The following is a 24,302-nucleotide window of genomic DNA, read 5'->3' on the forward strand; positions in this document are numbered from 1 at the left end:
TTGTCACCATGGGTTTCTCATCGACGTCTTTTGGACGAACATACCAGTCTCTCCACGGCCAACACCATCGGGCCGCTTTCAGCATAGGCGATAATATAGCACATAATTCTGAAATTTTTAACGGAATCCAATTACTATTAACAAAGTTATAACAGGTCAAACTTTCACATATCTGGTAAATTTATTGCACCCTGGTATGATGTTAACATCTTATAAAGTGAACTTATATGAACGGAAGGGTCCATGAGGATGTTTTAGTTTTCCTTTTCTGCTTTTTTTAGTTATTTGCATATCAGTGTCAATTACTCGAGGTAGACATGTTTGTATGCATGTGCTACTAAAATTTGCAGGCAACAACCAGTATAATATGTGTACCTGGTTAACAGCGGGTTTTAATGTACGTACATATATGGGTATGCTTTTTGCACGGAGTAAATGCGTGAAGAAGCGTTAGCTCAATTTAGATGCGTACATATATATGTATGCATCATCATGCGCTAATAGAAAATGTTTGGTTATTTAGGATAAACACAGTATTTATGTCGTTCATATGTATCTACATATGTGTATCTTATAGCTTGACAAATATGACGGAATATTTTGAATTCTTGGCTATGTAAGAATGGAAAATTGACAGTTTCTCACATAAGTTGAACACAAAACCTTTATACCCGAAGCGCAGAGCTTCCGGTATCTCGACTTGTTTTGAAATTGGGGTCATTTTGTATCCTCGATACTAACAATATAATTAGAACTATGGAGACCAATTCAGGAATATTATTCCTAAAGTCCAGCGATATCGATGTCTTCCATTAAACATGAACTGCAGTGCAGAACCAGAATTTTGACATATTGCCCTTTGAATTATGAAATAAAATAAATTACGTTTCAAAAAGGATAAAAAGGCAATGAATTTATTAAAATGGACGATTTTAAATGAAATATACTTATTTTTATCTAAAAGTTACTAGTATTTTGTCCATCCACTTTTCAAATTTTGCTTTCAATTCTACTTCGCGATTATTTTGGATTAAAACTTTTTCTGCAGTTTTGCCTCTCATTATTGTTTAACACTTCAATCATTTTCAATTGGCTTAATATCAGGATATTTGGGTGGCTAAGGAAGAGCGGTGATGTTTCGACTGAACAAAAACTCCTTGGCAGATTTCGCAGCATGGCAGGGTGCATTTCTTTGCAAAAAAGAATGTAAAATCTTCATTTGTTTCCATTCGTTGTTTAAATGACAGAGGCCATCGTTTAGGACTTTTAAATATCGTTGCTAGTTCTTGCTGTCTTCTACAAAGTGGTTCACTACCAGTTCCCAAACCATTACTGAAGGAGGATGTTTAACAGTTACTTAAACGCGAAAAGCGTGGCACTTTTCTCCTCATTGCTGTTAAACGGAAACAAACTGGCCTGTCAATGCTTTCAAAGTGGATTCATCACTAAAGAATGCTAAAAAACTAAAATTAGCCGCACCAAGTTTTGTAATAGCAAATACCCAGAAATTGCTTTTTATTCAAGCCCTACCTTGTCCCAAGCAGCTGCAGTGAATGTGTTGTACTATTATATTTTGCGAAATACAAATCAATCTCAATTGTTATGATTTTAGGCCAGTTTCAGCACATCGACACTTCAATGTTCGAAAGAACAAAAAGGCCTCAATAATCTCAATATTTTTTTTGGACTTTCTTACAAGTTGCTTTGCAGTTCTCCAACAGTTTTCGATTCATAATTTACGTTCTATTCTCTGTCCGATTTTCCGTTTTCCCTTACAGTTCGGTCGTAGATTTGGTTGGTCGCTCTTTCCCTCATGGAAGTTTTTAATTTTTTTAATTTATGTAGAAACTGTACTTACATTTACCTATTTTAATTGGGCAATTTCTCGATAATTATGCCGTTTACTACAAATGAGAGCAAGAATGGTTCCTTTTTTCCTGCCGGAATGTCAGCCCATGCTGTCATTTACACGATTTTACCACAACTTGTAGGAAACACACACAAGCTGCTTACCTTTCAGACTGTTAAAACCGACTGATTGATTTACATATTTTGAACGGGAATATGCATACTTATATGTAAAGAGAGTTTTATTGTAAAGAGTAACCAACCAAATATATGTATACAAATTGCAAACTACACTTCGCAGTCCTCGGTAGTATAGTGGTCAGTATCCCCGCCTGTCACGCGGGAGACCGGGGTTCGATTCCCCGCCGGGGAGGATTTCTTTTTAAATTTTTGTTTGTTAACAACGAATTGGCAGTTCTTCCATACTTTTTGAGGGTGCATATGTTTACATATATGTATTGTACTGTCTTAGCATATTTTACCACTTTGTCATTCTAAGTGAGTTATGAACTAACACTTTACATTCCCCGTCCTGAGTTATTTCAATGGCGGAGTTGTTCGTTTGTTTTTTCAGTATAATTCGTATCTAAGTGGACCTACATATAATCTGCACGACTCATAAGATTGGCGGGCTTAAAGGAGAATTCGAGATTACTTTTGAATAGTCATTAGTTGACTTTAGGTTGTTATGGATGTGCTACTGCGGATACAATTTAGGAATCTGTAGAATGTAACACTCAGAACAAGCATATGCGGAAGATAAATTAAAAGTTTCGTGCTTGTAATGCGGTCGTAATTTTTGAAATTGATAAGTTCTTTAAAAATAATAATTTCATGATGGATGGATAAAGCAGTTATGCAAAAATGTAAAGTAGAATACAGAAAAGGGTGAGTAGGCCAAATAATTGTAATAGTCCCCCATTGAAACAAAATCAAGTTGGGTAGCTGAACTAACCCATGTCATCATAAAAAAATCAAAATCATGTGAAATTATATGATAGACAACGAGGACGAGATGGCCTTTGTATAAATAATCGGAGGAAGATTTTTTCACAGACATGATCTTAGACCAAAATCCAAAAGTTTTCTTAGAAAACATATTTATTTCTCCAAAGTTTCGATAACTTACCTAGGCGTCATCAAGGACACTGAACGAAGATACACTTAAGCGTATCATTAATAGCAATAGTGGTCAAAGGGTAGTCCCAGGGCGAAACGTAGATTGGTACCCACGATGGAGTATAAAACCTTGGAAACGCCTGCTGAACCAACATCAACAGCTCTACTGTCAAACCATATCTCCATCTCCAAGTGGTAACCGTTGGGAGCTCTTTCTTAACGAAAAGCTGCAGACAAAAAGAGTCAGAACGGCTGGTTTGACGATGAACGTAAGCTAGCAACGGAACTGAAGAATGCGAGTAATGTTGCATTTTCAAAGGACGCGGGCATGCGCACTCCGTTGAGCGGAGAAGCGACTTCGCAGACGGAAAAAGGAAGCCTGGGAGAACCAACAGGTCTGTGAACTCGAAAAGTACAGGGAACAACCGCACCAGGCGCGCAAGTTTTACCAACGAGTCAGCAGGATGCCGAGACAAAGAGGAAAATCTGATTTCCGACAGAATGGGCATACTGGAGCGATGGGTTCGGTATTTTGATGACCTGCTCAACATATCGGCGAGCTGGAGGTCTCTTCAACTGAAGACGATGAACAAATATTGCCACCACCAAGCAGAGAAACACTCAGTGCAATTCACCGGCTTAAAAATCATAAGTCGCCAGGAGCCGATGGAATTACAGCCGAATTGGTTAAATATGGAAGCGAACAATTACACCAAGTGGTTCATCAACTTGTGCTCAAGGTGTGGGACAGCGAATCAATGCCTGACGACTGGCAAAGTGGTATTATCTGCCTTATACATAAAAAGGAAGATATTACACAGGGCAACAATTATAGAGGTATCACGTTGCTGAGTACCATCTATAAGATATTCTCCACTATCTTGCTAGGCCAGATAGCCCCATACGCCCAGAACATCATTGGCCCATAGCAAAGAGGCTTCACTCCAGGCAAATCAGCAACAGATCAGATTTTCTTTGTGCAGCAAGCGATGGAAAAACTGTTGGAATATGGACATCAGTTGCACCATCTATTCACCGACTTTAAAGCCGCCTAAGACAGCTAGCCAGGATAAAACTGTACACGGCCGTGAGAGAATTCGGTATCCCGACAAAATTGTTAAGACTGACTAGGTTAACCCTGACCAATATGCAAGGCCAGATGAAAGCAGCAAAATCACTCTCGATACCATTCAACATCAACAACGGTCTACGACAAGGGGGTGCCCTATCGTGTATCTTCGTCAACCTGGCCTTGGAGAAAGCAATTCGCGATATAGACGTAAGTGCAAGAGGCACCATTCTCTTCAAGTCCACCCAAATACTGGCCTTCCCTGAGGAGATTGATATCATGGGAAGAACAACCTGAAATGTACAGTCTACCTCCATCCAGATCGAGCAGGCGGCGCGAGATCTCGGGCTGCACATAAATGAAGGCAAGATGAAGTGCATGGTGGCAACATCAGCCGCACGGCTGCTGGCTGTCAACAGAACCTATTTCAGCTTACAAAAACTGTTTCGCTCGAATCGTCTCACCATAGGGTCAAAGCTCTTACTGTACACGACTATGATCTTCCCAGTCCTTATGTATTTCTCGGAGTCTTGGGTTCTTCGTAAAAAAACTGCAAACTATTGGCCACGTTCGAGAGAAGAATCCCCCCCAGGATGTTTGACCCCCTACATGAGGATGGACGATTCCGTAGTCTACATAACGAGGAAATCTATCAGCGATACCATGACCATCTGGTTGTGTATAAAATCTGGCTTAACAGGTTACGGTAGGCGGGTCACTTAATCCGTACGAATGAGGATGATCCAGCCCGGAAAGTTTATAAGGGCAATATCTATGGTAGAAAAAGAATACGAGGCAGACCCTACCTAAGATGGAGTGATGGCGTAAGTCAGGACGCGAGACAGACCACGGCACAAATCGGCGTGTCTGGAGTTCCTTATTAAAGCAGGCCTAGACCGGATACCGGTTGTTGCGCCGTTGATGATGGTGACACAGTACATGATGGTTAACTTACACGGTCAATAAGAATTCCCTATTGAGTTTATAGCTGGGAGCTATCTCCCAGGGTACTCCGATATATTACTGAGAGTACATTTTCAATTACGCCTTTTATATGGGAATGATCTTCTGCATTGTAGCATGGTAAACCCGGTCATGTTAGCCAAATATCTGCCTTCACACACATCAACGGTGCAACAACCGCCAGTCTAGGTCTGCCTTAATAAGGAACTCCAGACATCCCAGTTTTGCACCGAGATCCACCTATTCAATATCCCTAAAGGTTGTCTTGCTTGTTTTATATATACCAAAATTTGGACTGGACAAGTATTCTTGTGTCTCACGAGGTGGTGAGTTATAGATTCATCACTTTAAGGAGTTAAAGTGGAAATTTAGTTCTTTGGACTTTGTTGAACTTGACTCATTCGTGCTTAGGGGATATTCGGTCTGATAACATCAGAAGTAGAGAGGCAAGAGAAGAGACCTCCTTCATCTTGAAACACCTAGATTCGTGGGTCAGAGTAGCAGTGAAGGGTGACCATGTCTGAAAGCAGTAGGGTCCTCGGATGGCTTCAACAATCTGTAAGGGTTCTAATATAGGCAATTGGTCTCAATTATAGATAATTTTTGTACACTTGTAATCTTACGATCTTTTTGTTGGAAGTTTGACTACACAATCTCACCAGGCAGAAAGGACGCAAAAAGATCAAAGTCATGGGGAGGAAAATTGAACCCGGAAAAAATTGTGTTTATCCGTCAACAAAAATGCCCCGGAGTAGATGGCATTTTCCCAACACTGATCCAGAGAGGTCTAGGAATTATCTTAGAGTCTCTTCTGAGGGTGGTAAGGGAGAGCATACCACTGGGATACATACCAAAGGCATGGAGACGAGCAAAAGTGGTCTTTATTCCGAAAGCGGGTAAAAAGGATCTTTTTCACCCTTAATTTTTTAGACCATTTTGCCTAACATCGTTCGGACTCAAAACGGTGGAGAAGGTCATAGACAACTATATTAGAACTAACGTTCTAAAGCGTAATCCCCTACATCACTGTCAACACGTTTACCGGGCAGGAAGGTCAACTGAAACTGTACTGTATCAGCTGACAGAAGTACTACGGGATGCCATAGAAACAAAAGAAATTACACTGTGTGCGTTTTAGGAATTCGAAGTAGCATTCGACAACACATCACGCACAGAGATATAAGATGCCCTGAGCCGCAAGGGAGTGGGAAACACCCTGGCATTCTGGGTGGGCAAAATGCTAGAAAGCAGGCAAATAGAAGTACCGACAAGTACAAATTCTATTGTCGTGAACACTACTCAAGGCTGTGCATAGGGCGGGGTACTATCGCCGCTGATGTGGAGTATGGTAGTGGACGAACTCCTGGACGTGCTAACTAATACTGGAATACAAGTCCAGAGTTACGCGGAGGACATTGTTTTAATCCTTAGAGGAAAATATGAAAACACCCCATGTGATAGAATCCAAACTGGACTAAGGGTTACTAGTGCCTGGTGCAGGAAGGTGGGACTGCGGATCAACCCAGCCAAAACCACCATAGTACCATTTACTAGGAGGCGTAAGCTTGATCACCCGAGAGCCATAAGATTATATGATATGGAGGTGAAACGAGAAACAGAGATCAAATATTACACTAGACTCAAAATTACTCTGGAAGACACATGTCGGAAACACTTGTCGGAAAGCCACGAGGGCTTTGATGATTTGTAGATCCATAGTAGGAAAAAAATGGGGTTGCAACCCAAAGATACTACTTTGAATATATACTTCAATAGTAAGGCCAATGATTACCCATGGAGCGGTAATCTGGGAAGAAAGAACCGAACTCAGCACACAAGCCAGGGAATTACATAAGCTCCAAAGACTCGCTTGCGTGTGTATCAGTGGGGCAATGAGGACATGCCCAACGGCATCCCTAGACGTCCATGTGGGATTAACCCCTCTCCATCTGCACATACAGATACAGGCAAGGAGGGCAATATTCAGGATGACCGGTAGTATCAGTGAGGCGGGGAGCTGCCTAAATCGAAGGAAGATTGATATTCTTTCTGGGCGGTATCCTCAAGGGATAACATGACAACGAGGTTTCATTTCGATAAGAAGTTTGAAACACGTTGGAGTAAAAAGGCGAACTGGGTTGAGCGTGGCTGCGACATACGGCCTAAACCAGTAATTGATTACTTGATACACTGACGGATTCCTCACAACAGAGGGAGCGGTTGCCGTCATGTCGTCGTGTCATTGGACAGAAGAAAATGTACTTTGAGCCAATGGGCAGGTATACTAGCACATTCCAGCGGAAATATACGCTATAGACAAATGTGCCTCCTTTAATCTGCAAAGGAACCACAGGGGGCAGAGCATAGCTATTCTCACCGATAGCCAAACAGCGATCAAGGCACTTGGGTCCAACCAGGTGAACTCTAAACTGGTGTGGGAATGCCTTCAGAGACTGAATACACTTGGCTCATCCAACAAGGTCTGGATACTTTCGATTCCAGGCCATGCTGGGTTGGAAGGCAACGAGGCAGCGGACGAACTAGCCAAGAAGGGAACAGGGACGCCTTTGCAGGGGCCAAAACCCTTCTGTGGAATCGGAAACGGTTTCATGGCTATGACGCTAAGAAATGAAGAGGAGCGGTTGAAGAAACTATACCGGGCGGGCCTATCAGGGATGGAGCAGTCCAGGGTGCTTATTGGGGGATACGAACCCATGAGAACAAAGGATTGCTTAAACCGCACCAAAATGAACCTCCGAATCATAGTGGGAATTCTCACTGGTCATTGTCGGCTGAACTATCACCTAGGGAAGCTAGGGATATCTACGGATACTGCCTGCAGGTTTTGTGCGGAATGTGACGAAACTTCTATACACGTCCTGGGACAGTGTCCGACACTTGTGCAAAGTAGGTCGAGGCATCTGGGAGAACACTTAATACCAGATGCAAAGTTGAAAGATCTGGAAGTAGGGAACATTCTAAAGTTCCTGACGGTTATAGGCCTGCTTGAGATACTGTGATCAATAGGTACACTATAACCACTAAAAGGGGCACTATAGTTCTTTAAGGGCGCGGTGCGACTTACCCTTAACAGAATAATAATAATAACAAAAATGCGTTGTTCAGCTGATTTTATTAAAGAATTTCCATTCCAAGCCTCTTAAAGTACTGTGGACCCTGGGGATATCTCTTTTCTCTCTTCCTCTCGCCAGGCCCGAAAGAAATACTATAGACCTACGATGTACCAAGAGCTTTTGGAGAAACTTCGTTTACATGCATATGACTTGATTTGATTCCGCTTCGGCTAACTTACGCTTAGTGGACTGGAGGTTTTGGGCTTCTTGGCTTATCGGCCTATATAATTTTGTGTATCCTGGGAGTTTAATGGACCCGAATTTGCGAAAAATTTACCTGAAAAAATCATTGTGGCATTTGCCCGTTTTAAGGAAGTTGGCTTATATTATTTGGGTTACGGTACAGCTTTTACACTTACCGGGTTGAACTAGATACTCCTAAACTTTTAAAATTTATAATGTTCTAATGTCAATAGCAATTTTTCATAAAAGTGTTCGAGTTACCCACAAGCTAACTGTTTGCACTCATTTATCGATGAATAGAGAAAGAATATTTATAGCTTACTTCTATCGCTCTAATAAAAGCGGTCACTAGATGATAATGAAACCTGTCTACAGACAGTTGCACTCCATTCAAGGTTTCCCTCCCTCATTAGAAGTTGGATTCCTCATACCATGGATAATTGTGAATATATAGTAACCTAGATTGCAATTTTGCATGCAATAATTTACTGAAGGCTTGTGATCCTACACACCTTAGTGAAATAATAGCCCACAAGGCAATATGCATATTTTAAATGAACCATGCAGAACAGTTTCCGTCAAAATAGTCTATGGATGTTGCTAAAATTTATTGGAAGGATTTAAGTCTTTTTAAATGATGAAAATTCAATCAAGAGCTTCCTAGTCCAACAGTTGTCTGTTCGTTTATGATGAAATCAAGTCGAAAATTATACTTTTGTCTTGTGTCTATTTTATTGGCGACATGTCGACAAACATGTATCCCCGAAAAGGCCATTTACCAAAATCAAGCAAGTTAACATCATTGTGGGATGAACATTTATGGGATGTGGTTGAGGTGAAGTAATGTGTGTGTGTGTGTGTGTGTGTGGTGGGGAGAAGCTACAGCTTCTGAGCACTCAGGCCGTGTTGGCCCATTGTACTCGCGTCCCCCGTCTAACGGAATATTCCGGATTCGTTAACGTATCGTAGGATTTCCGTTAGTGGATGTGATGCTACCCGTCGTAATTGGAGAACATCGGCACCAAAGATTTGATGCCTGATACGTCCATAGGCGGGGCATTCACATAGGAAATGCTCCGTGGATTCCGCTTCCTCATTACAGGAGGGACACGTATCATCTTCGGTAATTCCTATTCTGAACATATGCCCAGCTAGTGAATTATGGCCTGTCAGAATGCCCACAATACACCTGCAAGTCCTCCTGCTTTTCGACAGGATAAACTTTGCGGTACGCATGTTGGGTTCTGGCAGGAAAAGTTTGGTGTGTCGAGCAGCATTAAGGCTCTGCCACCTGTCAGGTGAAGTAATACTAATGTAATATCTGCATTTATGTATTCCGCAGATTTGCAAAAGCTTTTTAACGTTGTGGACACACTAAAAGAGCAAATATCTTTTTCACACTCATTCTATTCAACGAAGACTGCCAGACTAGTCATTGCCGATACGAACACACCCTGTTCAATTTCAAATTAACTCATTAGCCGGCTGGTACAAGAATTTATTAGCAACTTAACTAAATGAATGGGATGTGGGTAAAAACCTGTTCACTTGACACTGAACTTGATCCGAGAAATTCTGCTTACAACAACTCGATAATCCGTTGACTCCTAATTACGTTTTTGGCTGGTGGTCTCCGACTCAGGGAAAGAACCTGAGGTCAGAGGCGGACTTAAAATATTATTCAACGTCGATTCCACTAAAGTGGAACTTTTCCATCAAAAATTACATCTATCAAACTCTCTTTCACTAAATTTATCAAGGAAAAAGATATCAAATTACATGTTCTCATATTGCACGGCTATCGCTTCTGCTTCACTTGGAGATGATTTGATAGTTTCACTTCACTTTGGTAGTTTGTTGTAGTATCAAAGGAAATATGCGAACGAGTATCTTTCCGATAGTTGGTTGTACATCTAGACCGGCACAGCGCTGAAATATAACTAACGACAAAAGTTACTCAGTTGCCGTAAGATACTTTGTATATTCAAATTAAAGTTGATAGTAGCTGGTTGACCTAACCAAGCCATTTGTTTCTTCTCCGAAAAAAAAAAACCAATATTAACGTTAATATATCGACAAACGCCTCTTTTCACTCGTGAATTGATTGATATTATTTTCGAGCAGGTGATAAATAAATGCATTTGAAAATTTGAGGTTTTGTGTTGCCCTTTTCAATGAATTTATGATACCTGCCAACGAGATCAAAGTTAATATTTGGTATACCATCATATTCCCCTTGACTTGGTACACTAACTTTTGGTTCTAGAATTGAAATGGCACCCAAACAAATTTAGCAACTCTATCTTGATTTGCACCAACGTGTGATTTTGATATTGTTAGAAAATTCCACAATTGGCTCAAAATATAATAAATAATTTTGGCATTTACTAAAAAAACTAGTTCGTACCCTGAAAGCAACGTCGCCGCAAATTCTCAAGTTGGCATCTATTTTCCAATTCGTAAACATTCTATGGTTTCGGCTTGTTTTTCTTAAGAGGGTCATCCCGTGTGAAGGCCGTTTTTTTTGGCTTTTTTTTAAAAATTTGTTGTGAAGAACTCAATAAAGATACAAATACAAATTTTTCACCATAGATTTATCAATATCTTGAGCCTCCATAATAATTTTTCTAGCCCGATCATATAGTTGGTTATTGAAATACGGAGCAATTTATACACCCATCTCCAAAAAAAGTGTTTTTCTGCTGCCACGCTAGAGGGCGCTGTGATCATATTAAAGAAAAAAAGTAAACGGAATTTTAACGTACAGACTTAACTAGGGTCCGTAAACTAGGATTATTAAAAAATATTAAAAGCTAAATTTTTGGTGCTGTGTTAAACTTTTTTTATGAATTTTGACGTTTTTTCACGGTTTCTTCAATGAATAAAAAAAAAACTACTGAATGAATCAGTCAATCGCAATTATCCTAGTTTACGGACCGTAGAAATATGTTCTGAAAATTTCAAAGAATTTCGTTGGATAGATTCTGAGCTATGGTGGCAGCCGATTTTCAACATGTAGTTTCGAGAAAAACGCATTTAAAAAGTAGAATGTGATTTTTAGCCATAAAACTTTAACTGGCCATCTGCTATACTTAATCCATAAACCTTAGGTTTCTTGAAGAAACACATGTACAGCCTTGACTTCAATTCTTGTCCTTTTAGCGAAGTCATTCCAACATCATCCCATATATTCTACACTATATCTAGATACAACTGATGCAAAAAAAAATCGATTCCGCGGATCCGACACACGGGATGACCCCATTAAGCCTTTACCGCTTTCGGTAGTGGGTGCGATTCATCTAGACAGCGTCGCCCCTTTTTTTAGTCGAAGGATTGGTCCGCGTGTAGTGAGAGGTTTTTAAATGTCCAGCGTATCAAGCCATTATTGTTTTCATCAATTAAGATGCTTAGCTCGATCTTAGCTAGCCAGACAAGGATGCGTTTCCACAACTTCAATTGTTGTAACAGATTTTGGTAGCATACCATACATTAAACGAGACTGCCTGGATTAGGCCTGAGCTGGCTCAGAAAGTGTTAATTTTTTATAGTGATAAGACGAATTTAGAGTTCGCATCGAATTAATGTCGACCCACGTCAAGTGAGGTGGAAGTATCTTCATTATTTTGTAGTACATTGACCTAAAAACAGACACATTCAAAAAATGGCTTCTTTTTTAATTACGGAAATTTCGTTAGAACGAAGGGTTGGTGTCGCGTACAAGATGCAGTTTGACAAATTTTGATATTTAATAGAGACCGACTTTCAACTCTCTCCATCATCATGACGAAATAAGACGAAGTAAGTTATTGTCAAATTTAGGTAGTGAAAGTTAGTGGCTGTGAGGTATGTTTCTATTAAAGATGTTGGTAACGTTTAATATAAGCGTAATAAAAACAAGTCGGGAAACCGGAAGTAGGACGCTTCAGGTATGAAAGGTTTTGGATGTTTCTTTTATAAAAATATGCATATATTATGTGAGAATATCCACTTTTGCGTGATATTGACATTGAAAGTTTTGAATTTGCAAAGGAGCGACGACTTTGACTTATTATAGCTTTGTTAGTAATAGTGCTGTCCTCCTAGGATGAACACAAGGGGGTTTTGAACGGATATCGGTATGGAAGGTTTTTTTTTCAGATTTTTGGGTTGGGTAGTTTCTGGGAATGGGTCTGTTAAAGAAATCAGCACTCCCCACCTTTAAAACACATGTCAAAACTTACACCCGCTCCGCAATGTCCTAACCGAGATCTTTCATTTGATACCCCACATGATCATAGTTGGTGAAAAAAAAATTTACATCCTTCCTCTGCATGTATGGGGACCCCCCTCTTCCTTAAATTCGACGAAGAATGATGTAACTTATTTTATCCATAAGCGTTCACAGTTCCCACCTTTCCACTAAATTCGGTGTCAATCGTTGTAACCGTTTCCGAGAAAAATGGATGTAACAAACAGACTGACAGACAGTAGTAAGCTTTTGTTTTACACAAAACCTTAAAAACACCTTAGTCTGGAAGTCAGCCACATGGTGAGTTAGACGTGGCACATGGTACTTCCGGGCTCAGCGTTGTGGTTGAATATCTTTTTTAAGGGCAAGTTCCTGTTCGATTAGCGGGCGGAAGGTAGACTCCATTCATTCCGAGGTACCCTTTTCCTTCAAATTATGGTTTATCGCTAACTGGTTTTGAGTTAAATTTTGAAATATAATTAAAAATTATCTTCAATGTTTACCAACGAAATTAGATAAAATATTTCGCTCGTTGCAATGCGTAAAACATATTAAATGTCTCTATAGTCGTGCGAGTTACGTGTATATTCGTATTTGACAACGAGACAATCGTTTATGGACTGTGACTTCAACAGTTTCGTTGAAGGTGCTCCTCCTCACCTCAAAAAATAGCAACAATCCTGTGGAGTGTCTTTCTTAAGGTCATACGTGAGTTGTGGAATAGAAGCATCACTGAATCTTTTTGCTTATTGCAAATGAGATCGTCATGTGCTATTGAGAAAACGGAGCCCTCTATTTTATTCCACTGCCGAAAAAAGAGTGAATTTCTATATTCTCCAATATCATTAAAGGGACAATTCCCTCATCCTTACGTGCCGTGGTTGAAAGACCTCTTGAATTGACTTTTGTCAACTACGAAGAAAATTTGGAAAAGGGCTATTTAGATATGCCTGTATTTAAGTGAGCTTTGCCGGAAGAGTCCGTCGAAGGGTGTTTGCATGCCGCTATGGTAGCCAGTTTGGTGCCCCCTCTACGCTACGCTTGATTTTTCATTCGCAACCACAGACAGAAAACTGGACATAAAGGGAATTACTTTTCAGAAGGCGCAAGATTTGAGGGTAGTAGTATTCCCTAAATAGCTAGTATTGCGGGATGCAAGCAAATATGTTCATCACGGCTATCATTTAAAATTTTCCTGAATTTTATTGATCGTGTCCTTATGGTTAGCAGAGGTCAACTCAGGGTTGTTTTTAGTTACTCTTACGCAACTTCGAATGGACGTCTTTCGGAAGTGTTCGCCTTGGTGAGAAAGATCTCACGGAATCTAGGTGCTCTATAACCGGAAAGTGAGAGTGAAATGGACTTATGCCCAAGCGAAAATCACATTTCTGACTATTCTTCCAAGGATGGTAGAATGTCATAGGAACCATTTGCCAACCTGCGGAAGAATCTGTTGAAAAAATACAATAGATTGAGTGAAAGCCAAGATTTAATAACGAAAGTTTTCACGAAAGGGGCCATCTTCAGATGACTTCGGGGAATATTCTAAGCGACAAATTTTGTAGCTCCAACCTTTAGCATTGATAATACTGAGGTGGTTGGGACAGAGCATGTCAGACGTTGTATACTTGGTCTGCCAACCAAGCAAGGGATATCATCCATATGCTTGGTGAATAGCACCCGGGCATAGTTATTAGATGTTAGAGGGTAAGATCCATGAGTGCCAAAAAGTAGGAATCCATTGATGTGGAGGATATCAGCTTCGTGTTTGAACTGGATCAAAGAGTTTGAGGGTGCTTAGGGACAGCAATCAAATTTTCTTTCACTTTTTGCTGGAAGGAACGAAATTCAATTATGTCAGGAAACTGTAGAGAGTGATTTTTGGAGAGTGAGGGGATTTTCCCTCACAGGAATTTCGATCGATTTTCCGGAATTGGGATTATTAGCAGAGGTAATGTCGTTTATCCTTTTTAGCCTTACGCTAATTTTCAGTGCATTCAATATCCATGTCGGTTTTTCGCAACTTGTTCCGACTTTTTGATCCCCATCTAATGTATCGATTTCTTTATCGAAATTAATGTACTTTTGAGTTAAATCAGGATTTATTAAGAAGACAATAGCGTGGAAATTAATCCATTAGTTTGTGGGAATTTCGCAGCTTTTTTACTTTTTCTCAGCGGACACAAAAAAAGTAGTCCTTATTTCCCATTATCCAATTGTATCTTTCAATTGGCGTTAAAAGTGTTACATCAATTTTTGAGATTTACCGGTGTATTGGCGTTTGGTTTCTATTTTTCTGACACTAGACCTTACACCTGTATGTCCCTTGGTGCAAATTTCGCAGTTGTTCTCCGAATTCCGCGCATATAATAAATCGCTGGCCCTTTTAAATTTATTCCGCTTATCATAAGCGTTGAATGAGCACGTAGTTGACATTTTGTGAACGGCGATGGATGTCCTTTAAAAAGTGCGAATTTAGGGAGGTAGGATGGCCACTTGGTTCTGTTCTATCTCTGGTATTTTTACTATCGCTACATACATTGAATTCTTTTCAAGCTTCTGTGGAAAATAAAAGTTTATTAAAATCGATGCAATATCCGTACGTCTGCCTGTTTGTTTCGCATATTCTTCTCAAAAGCGGGGAGGATCACTGACACGAAATTCGATGATAATGTAAAACTGTGGACCCACACGTAATCAGCGAATGACATCGGGGAATTAAATTTACTTATATTAAGGGACCATTCTTAAAAAGTGCTTACTCAAAAATTCTGAAAAAAGATCATGGTGATGGCTGGTTTTAATATCTAGGTCTGGAATAAGCAGATTCCCGTATATATAGTCTGTAAACAATCTTTCTATTCCGTCGCGGCTGACTCTCAGTGGTTTTTGGATCTATTAATGTTGAGTCTAGAAGTGGGGTTGTGTTGGCTTTCGCTTACTGTTCAAATGAAATGATGATTGGTGATCCTGGCAAAATTGTGGTTAGAACCGCAGTTCACCAATCAATTTATGGTTGCCACACACCTCTATATGGGACGGAGCGCGTCAAACATACTTACGAGCCATAGCTATCGATTCCAAGCAACGAGTTTCAACTTTCCCCATAATATTCCGAGGACTTTGAACTTTACCACCACTGTCCACTCGTCGACCATCCTGGGATAGTGGGTTCTATGACGTTGTATAACCCGCGGTGGAGTTTTCGCTTTTTCTCAGCATGTGATCTATTTACTGGCACATTCGACTCTGATCAATACATCCACAGGTATTTGCTCCGCTCGCAAGGGAAGTTCTTTATTTCCCATTATTTCTCTTTGTATTTCTCATATCTGTAAACAAGTCGGAATACCGCGATCCCCATTCACGTGAGCTCACTTTTTCTCCTTCTATAACTTTGTTAATAATATTTGGATTTCCTTCAAATTTCCCAGAGATATACCTTAGGTTATCCCTTATACCATTGCCATTGCACTTATAGCATGAACATAAGGGGGCTTTCCAACAAAATTTCTAAAATATGCAAAAATACTATTATTAACTTTATTTGTGCAAATATCGGATTTATTTTGAGGCCTAGATTTCGTTTAGATACGGTTTTCGGATGAATATTTTCTGAGAAGCGCTCACTCTCCTACGTTTCACCTGATATCAAATATGGTTTGGAAAAGTACTAATTTAGGCCTTTCATTTGATACAACAGACGGACAGACAGATATCGACCCGATTCTAATAAGGTTTTGTTTCACCAAAAACTTTGAAAATGGGGCCTCGCCTTAATAGCGAGAGATATTACCAGAGCGGTAGTGAGAAAACCCGAGCCCAAGGTGAAAATTTTGTGGAAAAACGGTGCTTGGGGTGAAAACTATACTGGGCTGCGGTAAAAGGTGCGTGGATCTTCTTTTATCCTCTTTTTAATCTCCCTGTATACCTTCCCTTACTTCTTAACACTTTCTAAGAAAAGGGATAAGGGATGTAAACTAATATCAGAAACAACAACTTTCATTACCTTAACCGTACGTGTGATGCTATATCACCCAGCACACAATATTACCAAATACATAAGTACGACAACGCCAAGTATATTTAATCATCATATTCTGTAAGAAAATATTGTTTCATTCAAAGATTCGAGAATCATGATCCTTGCAATGATATTTAGTGACGTTTTGTAATGTTATATCATGTCAGAACGGACATTACAAAGTACTAGTTATCACAAAAGTAATATCACCACTTCCCAATAGGGTAATGATGCGGTGAAGTTGTGATGTTTGTTGTATTTAGATCCCGCAACATGATGGTAGTGTGATATTAAACTTTTATGATATTTCACACATCATTTATCCAGCTCTAATTCAGGTTATAGAAAATTCTCTAACATGATATATTTCAATATGGATCGATAACGACATAACAAAAAGTTTGGTCCAGGGATAACATCTTTATCACTGTGAGTAAATTTTTAATTCCTATCGTATAAGGAAAACACACTCAGTGAACTATCGTTAACGGTAGGACTGATGACAGGTTGCCTTGTCTACCCCAGATACGATGACATCCCCGGGGTACGGATAACAGATATATGTTTTCCTCGAGTTCTCAGTCAGGATTTAAGTAAGCTTTTGGAGAAGCGACATTTTTCGAAATGTAAACAGAAAGCAAACTCAAATAGAGATTTTACTGAAGTGACCCGAGTATGGTGCAATAGAAAGTCAATTGAACAAATATCAAACCATATCATTTGCTCACATCTCTTGCCTTATCAGAATACTCAATTTATGTACAATTGGTAGGGCGTCGGCGTCGTTCCCAATTCAATTTTCCTAAAAAGGCAGTATCGTATCTATATTGTGACAGTGGTGTTACTTTCTGCTTTCTTATCAGTATAAGAACAGCTGGAGACATATATGCACAGCCTAAATTTGGAGAATTCGAATCGTTGTAATTTGGTTAAAAATTCAAACGTATTCTGTCTTGTGATGAAAGCTAAATAATCAAACTTGATCGAATTCTTCAACGGAAAGTGGCAGTAAATGAAAGTGATATGCATGATAACTCCATTCTCGCGCGGGTCAGTGAGAATCTTTAAATGCAATACTAGCAATAAGATATCCATTGTATCTTTTTTGTTGATGGTTTCAGGAATTTCGCTGTCACTTTCATGAGCTCTTTCTTCTTGATATCACCGTATCAAATGCATAATTCAAAATGTATTTGCTTGAAGATTTCAACCCAGTTGAGAAAATTACAAGGTGAATCTATAGATTGCACTTGCCAACTAATTGAAATGCAGGAGCCGATACCTGGGAGAGTATTGTTTGTGCTCAGAAGCACCTCGTCCCAGGTGCATGTACTTCTTGAATATCGATGATGGCGCTTTCTACCTATGTTGGCGCAGTAACCAATGAGTTCTAGGCCAAGCTTTTGCCGAAGATAAATCGGCGAATTATTGACTTCATTCCAGCCACCTCTCATGCCATTATCTGGGTAATGAGGAAGTGATAAAGAAATCGTTATTTAAATGCAAATTATAACTTTAGGAATCCAAGCGAAACGGCAAAGAATAGAATGGTTTCGGTTGGAGTAAGTTAAACAGTGGTTTTATCGCTTGGGTTTACTGAGATGGGCATATTTTATGTAGTAGGATTTAATTAATTTGCGCGGTTTTGTTTTAATTAATGCATCTATGTAGGTCGCGCAGTTGGATAGAAGCAATATCCATCCAGTAAATGATTAACTTCATGTTATTGGTTACAAATAATTGTTGAGAGGTAAAAGTGGTTCTCATACTTGTTGGGCAGTAATTATAAATTATAGTGAAGCTATCAAGATGTTCTTATCTACGCCCCTGAGAGGGGAGCGATGAAAGCAGGGTTTTCGTCCTCCCAAAAAGTAAAAGGCACTGCTAGAACTAGAAGTGAAACAAAGTGCTACAAGGTAAGGGGTAGGATTTCTAAGGGCTACAGTGAGTACCATGATACGTGGTGTGGTCAAGGGTGCCATAATGAATGAATCGGAACAGGACACGATAAATTAGATACAATAGTTTGCTGTTCTTAGACAGTAAAACTAGATCCATTTTCGATAGCTTTAGGAGGCGCAACAACAGTATTCCAGAAGGAAACTTCAGCCGTAAAGGAGAAGGGACTACAGGCTTGCCTGTCAGAACTTTCTCTTCCGCTTGTACCTAGAAAAACGGAAGAACGAGAAGCTGGTAATGTGGGCGCAACTGGTCTAACGTCGGTATGTGAAAATAGATCCATACAGCCCGGACTCCGTGAACCTGGGAGGGCTTCTAGCCGACGACAACGGAAGGCACTGCGAAAGAAGGCGAAGTTTCTTGGGAACGAGGACAGGACACGATAAATTAGATACAATAGTTTGCTGTTCTTAGACAGAAAACTAGATCCATTTTCGATAGCTTTAGGAGGCGCAACAACCGGTATCCGGTCTAGGCCTGCCTTAGTAAGGAACTCCAGACATCCCGGTTTTGCGCCAAGGTCCACCAATTCCATATCTCTAAAAAGTGTCCGGCGTCCTGACCTACACCATCGCTCCATCTCATAGAGGGTCTGCCTCGCCTTCTCTTCTACCATAGATATTGCCCGTATGGACTTTCGGGGCTGCATCATCCTCATCCATACGGATTAAGTGACCCGCACACCGCAACCTGTTGGGCCTGATCTTATCAGACGGTCGTGGAATTGCTCATAGATTTCATCATTATGTAGGCTACGGAATCGTCTATCCTCATGTAGGGGGCCAAAAATTCTTCGGAGGATTCTTCTTTCGAAGCGGGCAAGAGTTCACAATTTTTCTTGTCAGAACCCAGGTCTCCGAGGAATACATAAGAACTGGCAAGATCATAGTCTTGTACAGTAAGAGCTTTGACCCTATGGTGAAACGTTTCGAGTGAAACAGTTTTAGTATGCTGAAATAGGCTCTGTTGACCCATGTAATTTATGTTCCCCTACGGAGAAATCTGTGGAAGACAGACTCCCCACTTCACTGAAAAACCTACACCCACTACCTTAATGAGAGCAACTGGAAATCTAATTACGGCTGGCCGGTCGGTGACACTGTTACCTAACTCTTCTAAAATACGGGGGAGGAAGGCTCGGCAGAAGGAAACTTCAGCCGCAAAGGAGAAGGGACTACAGGCTTGCTGTCAGAACTTTCTCCTCCGCTTGTACCTAGAAAAACGGAAGAAAGAGAAGCTGGTAATATGGACGCAACTGGTCTAACGTCGGTATGTGAAATGGGAGGGCTTCTAGCCGTCGACAACGGAAGGCACTGCGAAAGAATGCGAAGTTTCTTGGGAACGAGGACATGGACGTTGCTACATCACCAAGTGTGGCGATATCCAGAGAAATCGGATGCAAGAAAGCGGAACATTCGGTGGAAAGTGACGACAAGTTGGTAACCCCGGTGAGATCCACACTGAATGCAACAGACTTTTCATTTAGCGGCGGTTTTCATATTACACTGCAATTATGGCAACACACATAAGAGTTAGTCAATTCACCTTTCTTCCTATCTACTGGCGGCAATGCTGGCAAAGTTGCAGGACTGCCCTTACATATTTCTGATTCAAGAGCCATATATTCGTTTAAACAGAATCTGTGGTATTAGATCAGTCAAGGGGACTAGGATCTTCTTTGATGAAAGATCCTTGAGACCGGCCTGCGTTGCTGCGAATGCTGAGATAATTCTGTTCCCAGGATCTTGTTGCGGTCAACTTACAATACCAGGTAAATGGTAAGAGGAGAAACGTTATGATTCTTTGTGCCCTCCGCCAACGCAAGAACTAAAGGATCTGGTAGTGTATGCAGAATCAAGGAACCTTGAACTTTTAATAGGTTGTGATGCAAACGCTCAGCATATTTGTTGGGGCAGTAGCAAATGCAATCCTGGAGGAGAGAAGCTGTTTGATTTTATCACTTCAGCTGGTCTGATGATCGCAAAAGTAGGGTGCGCCCCTAAGTTCGTAGGGGCAAGAAGAAGTGAAATAATTGACCTAACAATCTCCACTTTAAATTCGTTAGAGTTGATTAGAAACTGGCGAGTACTAGATGAAGTCTCACTCTCAGATCACCGTTACTAAGAATTTAGTCTCACTATTACAGGCGAACAGCCTGTAATACAAAGACGGAATCCTAGGAAAACGGATTGAATGAAGTTCGATGAACTTGTTCGCGACAAAGTTGAGCTCCGTAGGCGACTAAGGACTCCTTTGCGATAGAAGATCAATTGAAAACTCTGAATCGCACATTTTTAGAGTGTTTTGAAAAGGCTTGTCTTATTTCCTGAGGCCAACGTGGTAAAACGGTTCCATGGTGGAACCGAGAACTGCGGAGACTCGGGAAATCAACCAGATGACTTCTAAATCGACCTTGCAAGAGCAAGAAAGATGAAGACTGGCTAAACTTCCGGAACTCACAGCGTGAATATAAGAGGCTCATACGATTGAATTCTGTTTCTAGATTCAATACGGTAGATTTACTTTGGGTACCTGGTCATTGCGGTGTAGAGGGAAATGAAATCTCGGATGCCTTAGCAAAAGTTGCTTCAACTTTCCCCATGCCCGGACCGGAACCAGCAATTGTGGTGTCGGTAGCATTGGTTGATGCTGCTATCAAAAACTGGGAACAAGATTCCCATAATGACAGGTGGCGAAGCCTTAATGCTGCTAGACAGACCAAACTCTTCCTGTCAGAGCCAAACAAACAGACTGCAAAGTTTATCTTGTCGAAAAGCAGGAAGACTTGCAGAAGTATTGTGGGCATTCTGATTGGCAATAATTCACTAGCTGGGCATATGTTGATAATACGAATTATCCGAGATGATACGTGTCCATCCTCTAATGAGGAAGCGGAATCCACGCAACATTTTCTATGTGAGTGCCTCGCTTATGGAGCCATATGACATCAGATTTTTAGTGCTGATGTGCTCCAACTGCAGCGGATAGCTTCATATCAACTAACGGAAATCCTGCGATATATAAACGTATCCGGGATATTCCATTAGACAGGGGAATCGAGTACAACGGACCACTAAGGTCTGAGTGCTCAGAGGCTTTGCTTCTCCCCCACCTCAAACACACACATCTCGGGTTGTTCTTTCTATATTGTGGATATGGTTAGCGTAGGTCAGTAATTGGGAGGATTTGAAGAGGATCGCACCTCTTACATCTGCATCGCGAATCACTTTTTCCAGGGCCAGGTTAAAGATGATGCATGATAGGGCATTTCCTTGTCTTGGACCGCCGTTAATGTCGCATGGCCTCGACAATGATCCTGCTGCATTTATCTGGCCTCGTACACTGGTCAGCGTTAGCCTAGTCAGTTTTATTAATTTCGTTATAATACCGAATTCCGCCGTGTGCAGTTTTACCCTGGCCATGCATTGATTCGCTGTCCCACACCTTCAAAATCAGTTGATGAATCGCTTGGTGTAGTTGGTCGCCTCCATATTTAACCAATTCCGCTGTAATTCCATCAACTTCTGGCGATTGATGATTTTAAGGCCGATGAATTGCACGGACGGTTTTTTCCATGCTTGGTGGTAACACCATTTGCCCTTCGTCTTCAGTTGGCGAGACCTCCAGCTCGCCGATATTTTGCTTGTTGAGCACTTCATTAAAATACTCAACCCATCGCTCCAATATGCCCACTCTGTCGGAAATCAGATTTCCTTCTTTGTCTCGGCAGGATAAGCTTCGAGGTGTATAAGGCTTCATCCTGCTGATTTGTTGGTAAAACTTGCGCGTTTGGTGTGGTTGCTCACTGTACTTTTCTAGTTCATGGGCTTATTGGTTCTCTCAACCTTCCGTTTTTCGTCTGTGAGGTTGCTTCTCCGCTCGACGGAGCTCTTGATAAATCTCTGCGTGTACCTGCGTTTTTTGAGAATTCAACATTACTCAGTATGCAGCATTCTTCCGTTCTCTAGCTAGCTTACATCAATCGTCAAACCAGCCGTTCCGACTTTTCTTGCGGCTGGGGCCAAGTATGTTTGTGGCCGTATCAATGATAACCCTTGTCAGGTGATTGTCAAGATCATTTGTTGATGCTTCGTCTCCAGGACATCTACTAGCTGCGGTTATTGCGGTTTCCATTTTGCCCTTATAGGTGTTGCGGAGGGCTGGGTTGGCTTCAGTATTCACTTTCACCTGATTGTCAGAGAGAATTTTCGATGGTGTTGCAATTCGACCCCGGAGCACCATGCCAACGAGATAGTTATCCGAGTCTATATTGCCCCCTTATAAGTTCTGATATTTATCAAGGCAATCAGCACGTGGTCAACTTGGTTGAAAGTGGTCCTGTCTGGGAGGCCACATATGCTTGCGGACCACTTTCCGCACAAACCGCCATACCGCTAACTGAATAATCCGCAGTTCGTTATCATTGTTATTCCTATGTAAGCTATGGGAGCCGACCTGATCTGGATATCATACTTGGAACAGGCTTTGAGGGCCCGCTCAACTGCCTCGTAGAAGGTATCCTTCTCCGACTTTGCAGTCTCATCTTTAGGGTTTGTATTATTACGCAAACGCACAGTACATAGCCTGTCGCTTATATTTTCAAAGCCGGCAGGTTTACTGGATGGCCGCTATAATATATGGTGTAGTGGCTCTTCTCTAGGAAACCGGTCCCTATCCAGCGCATCTCTTGCAGCGCTGTGTTACGTCAGTCTTATATTGGGACAGGGTATCGGTTAGCTGCTGAGCAGCATTTGGTCTGTACAGGGGAGCACGTTCCATGAGAAAATGCTCAAATCGTTATTCCGTTGTCGGGTTTGGCGTTTTGAAGTCCATCCTGTCCGAGGCTACTACTTTGTCGTCAGAACTAATGACCTCCTAGAAATTCGTGGGGCCGACAGCGGCGGTATGTAGGTGTGTTCGAAGCGCATTGTCTTATATAGAGTTTTATAGCTACACCGTGCCGCATTAATTTGCTCAATGCCTACATTGTTCTCAGTCGGAAGGATATAGCTACAAATAAGCAAGTTTTGCGTAGCTCAAAACATCGGACTGAATTCCATAAAGAGAAGAATTGTTTGTAACTTCTTTCTGCAAGAAATACCAGATGACTAGGTCTGGCTACTTGTGCCACAATAAAATAAAGGGCTTATCACACTAAAATATATGCCGAATCACGGTTACATGTACGGGTCAAGGGTAAAAGTGGACATCCATGGACATTTCATTATAAATTGTCCCGCTCTAGGGAGACCCAGGCAAACGAAATCGGGCGGGTGTTTTCCCGGAAGATTTCAGATATAGAAATTAGAAATCAGGAGAGCTATCGAGTTAGTACGTCATAATACACACGTAGGACAGAGCAACCACAAAAACCATATTATTAGAAGGGTCAAAAAATGGTACAAATTTGACTTCTAACAACTGGCTGTCACTTTGAGGCTTGCTTACTTCCTTGCCTTATTTTAAAGACCCATGTCGGGGAGTGAGTTTTTCAAATTCAAAGACCGTAATGTACTTTTAATTACAATCCCTTCTGATCAATAAAAGAAAAATCAGTTGTAAATCTCCACTACTTCACTCTCGAATTAATTCACATCCTTCTAATTTCCATAACAAATAACTAAACGGATTTGGGCATGCTACTAAGGGAAATCCTATCCTGTCTAGTTACAATGCCATGTCATTATGATTAACGAAAATTTATCGGTTCCATCGATAAAACTCAACGGCGAAACTCGCTGCCAGTCCAGCTCCTTTGAATAGCAGGCGTTC

General features: G+C 40.9%; 1 protein-coding gene and 1 non-coding gene across 4 annotated transcripts in view; one reads left to right on the plus strand and one right to left on the minus strand.

Annotated features, from left to right (window-relative positions):
- Nucleotides 1-24,302, minus strand: part of LOC119654257 (beta-glucuronidase-like) — an 83,637-nt gene that overhangs the window by 50,605 nt on the left and 8,730 nt on the right. The window contains exon 1 of one of the 3 annotated variants that reach the window (XM_038059518.1): nt 10,096-10,264. The exons of the other annotated variants lie outside the window; for them this stretch is intronic. Coding sequence (XP_037915446.1) covers nt 10,096-10,105 — 10 coding nt within the window. The 5' untranslated portion in view covers nt 10,106-10,264. Of the gene's footprint in view, nt 1-10,095; nt 10,265-24,302 lie in introns of those variants that run through there. 3 annotated transcript variants of the gene reach the window in all.
- Nucleotides 2,150-2,221, plus strand: Trnad-guc. The gene has a single exon. It is a non-coding gene; the product is annotated as a tRNA-Asp (tRNA).

The sequence above is a fragment of the Hermetia illucens genome, chromosome 4 (assembly GCF_905115235.1).
Source record: "Hermetia illucens chromosome 4, iHerIll2.2.curated.20191125, whole genome shotgun sequence".
Lineage (NCBI taxonomy): Eukaryota > Metazoa > Arthropoda > Insecta > Diptera > Stratiomyidae > Hermetia > Hermetia illucens.